This window comes from Gossypium hirsutum, chromosome D12, assembly GCF_007990345.1.
Source record: "Gossypium hirsutum isolate 1008001.06 chromosome D12, Gossypium_hirsutum_v2.1, whole genome shotgun sequence".
Taxonomy (NCBI): domain Eukaryota; kingdom Viridiplantae; phylum Streptophyta; class Magnoliopsida; order Malvales; family Malvaceae; genus Gossypium; species Gossypium hirsutum.
In genome coordinates, this window is record NC_053448.1 from 30,488,540 (window position 1) to 30,490,232 (window position 1,693).

General features: G+C 35.9%; 1 protein-coding gene across 1 annotated transcript; it reads right to left on the reverse strand.

Moving 5' to 3' along the window:
* Positions 1–586: 586 nt before the first annotated feature.
* Positions 587–1,492, reverse strand: LOC107941446 (uncharacterized). The gene is made up of 3 exons (XM_016875012.1): positions 1,181–1,492; positions 645–1,061; positions 587–598 (listed from the first exon to the last, which is right to left on the reverse strand). The coding sequence occupies exons 1-3, from the start codon at positions 1,490–1,492 to the stop codon at positions 587–589; spliced, it is 741 nt and encodes a 246-aa protein (XP_016730501.1).
* Positions 1,493–1,693: the final 201 nt, after the last annotated feature.

The following is a 1,693-nucleotide window of genomic DNA, read 5'->3' on the forward strand; positions in this document are numbered from 1 at the left end:
CTTATGCATACAAAAGGAAAGGCTTATACCTCGAATTTCAATTATGGTCAAGTCAATTGTATTTTTAATTTTTTTTAAAACAACAATCTATTGCTATTCTTGGTTTTTCATTAATTCCACTAAAATAATCACAGGCACAGTACAACAGTTACCCAAATAAATATATTTCAAATAGGAAGTACCTTAAGTTTGAGTTTGGGTGGTTTTTTTGATTGACACCTTCGGTTGCACAAACTCCTGAACTTCCAATTCTAGTGGCTCAAACTGTGTTGGTTGAACATAGCTTTTTGGATTGGCTTCCATCAAAGTAATGTTTTCATTACCTTCTTCATTTTTTAATAGCTCAGACCCTAAGGTGTTCTCCAATGGGTCTTCAAAATTATTTTCTTATTCCATAGAAACTAATGCTTTTAGCTCTTCCATCATTGAACATTCCTCCGTTGGATCGAGAAATTTCATTGGTTTCAGAACATTAAACGTTACCTGATCATCTTGAATTCTCATGGAGAGTTCGCCTTTCTACACGTCTATCAATTTTCTTTGTGTAGATATAAAGGTCTCCTTAGGATTATACACACTTCCTTATCTACTTCAAAATCTAAGACAGAAAAAAACAACAAAAAAATAAACTTACCAACTCTTACCAAAACATCCTCGATCTTTCCTTTTAGGTATGCTAAAGATTGATCCGTCAATTGGATTGTCACTGTAGTGGGTCTTACTTCACCTATTCCCAATAGCTTGAAAGTAGACTTGGGCATCAAGTTGTTGCTCACTCCTAAGTCACACAAAGTTTTACCATAGTAAGATTCACTGATATTACAAGGTATAGTAAAACTTCCAGGGTCCTTCAATTTCGAAGTTAGCTTGTTCTGTAAGAACACATTGCAATCCTTCGTTAAAGTGGTAGTCTCATACTCAAGGAGTATTTTCTTCTTTGACAGAATGTCCTTCATGAGTTTCACATAATTAGGCATTTGCTCTAAAGCCTCCACCAATGAGATGTTGATGTGCAGTTGCTTTAGAACATCCAAATACTTCTTCAATTGCACATCCTGTTTCTGCTTATTTGTTGGAAATTTTGAGGATACGAAGGTGTTTAAACTTTGGGTTAAATCAGACAACTTTTTTGAGGAGATAAATTTGCATCCAAAGAAGATGTTAGCTTTTCAGAATTTACTAGGTTAGATTTTACTTCATCAAAATTTGTAAGTTCTGGCTCTACTGGTGTAGGAATTTCAACTATTGATCGACTTTCCTTCTTCCCAATAGGTTCATCTTCAATCACAACCGTCTTGGGCTCCAAAGTCTTACCACTTCGTAAAGTTACTACCTTGCAATGTTGCTTACCCAATTTCCTTGGATTTTTTGTATTTCTTGGCAAGGTTCCTTGCGGACGGTTACGAAGCTCCATAGCTAACTGACCCATTTGGCTTTCCAAATTCTTCAATGTTGCTACTTGGCTTTGGATTAAGGCATCTTTCTTCACCATGTACACCTTCAACAAGTTGTTCAAACTATTAGATGACTCGACTTGAAGTGGTTTTAGGCTTGTTGGTTGAACCCTTGGGATTGGTTGGGTTTATGTTGCATGTAGTTGTTGTTTGGTCCATTTCCTTAGTTATTCCAAGAAAAGTTTGGATGATTATGCCATGAAGGATTATAGAAATCAGATTGTGGTCCTTGTCCACTA

What these genes read in the sequence shown, in the direction of transcription:
- LOC107941446 (XM_016875012.1), bottom strand. Translation starts at nt 1,492, where the DNA reads ATGGTGAAGAAAGATGCCTTAATCCAAAGCCAAGTAGCAACATTGAAG. An exon ending in ATGAAGTAAAATCTAACCTA is followed by an intron (nt 1,062 to 1,180) that starts GTAAATTCTGAA and finishes ACAAATAAGCAG; the next exon opens with AAACAGGATGTGCAATTGAA.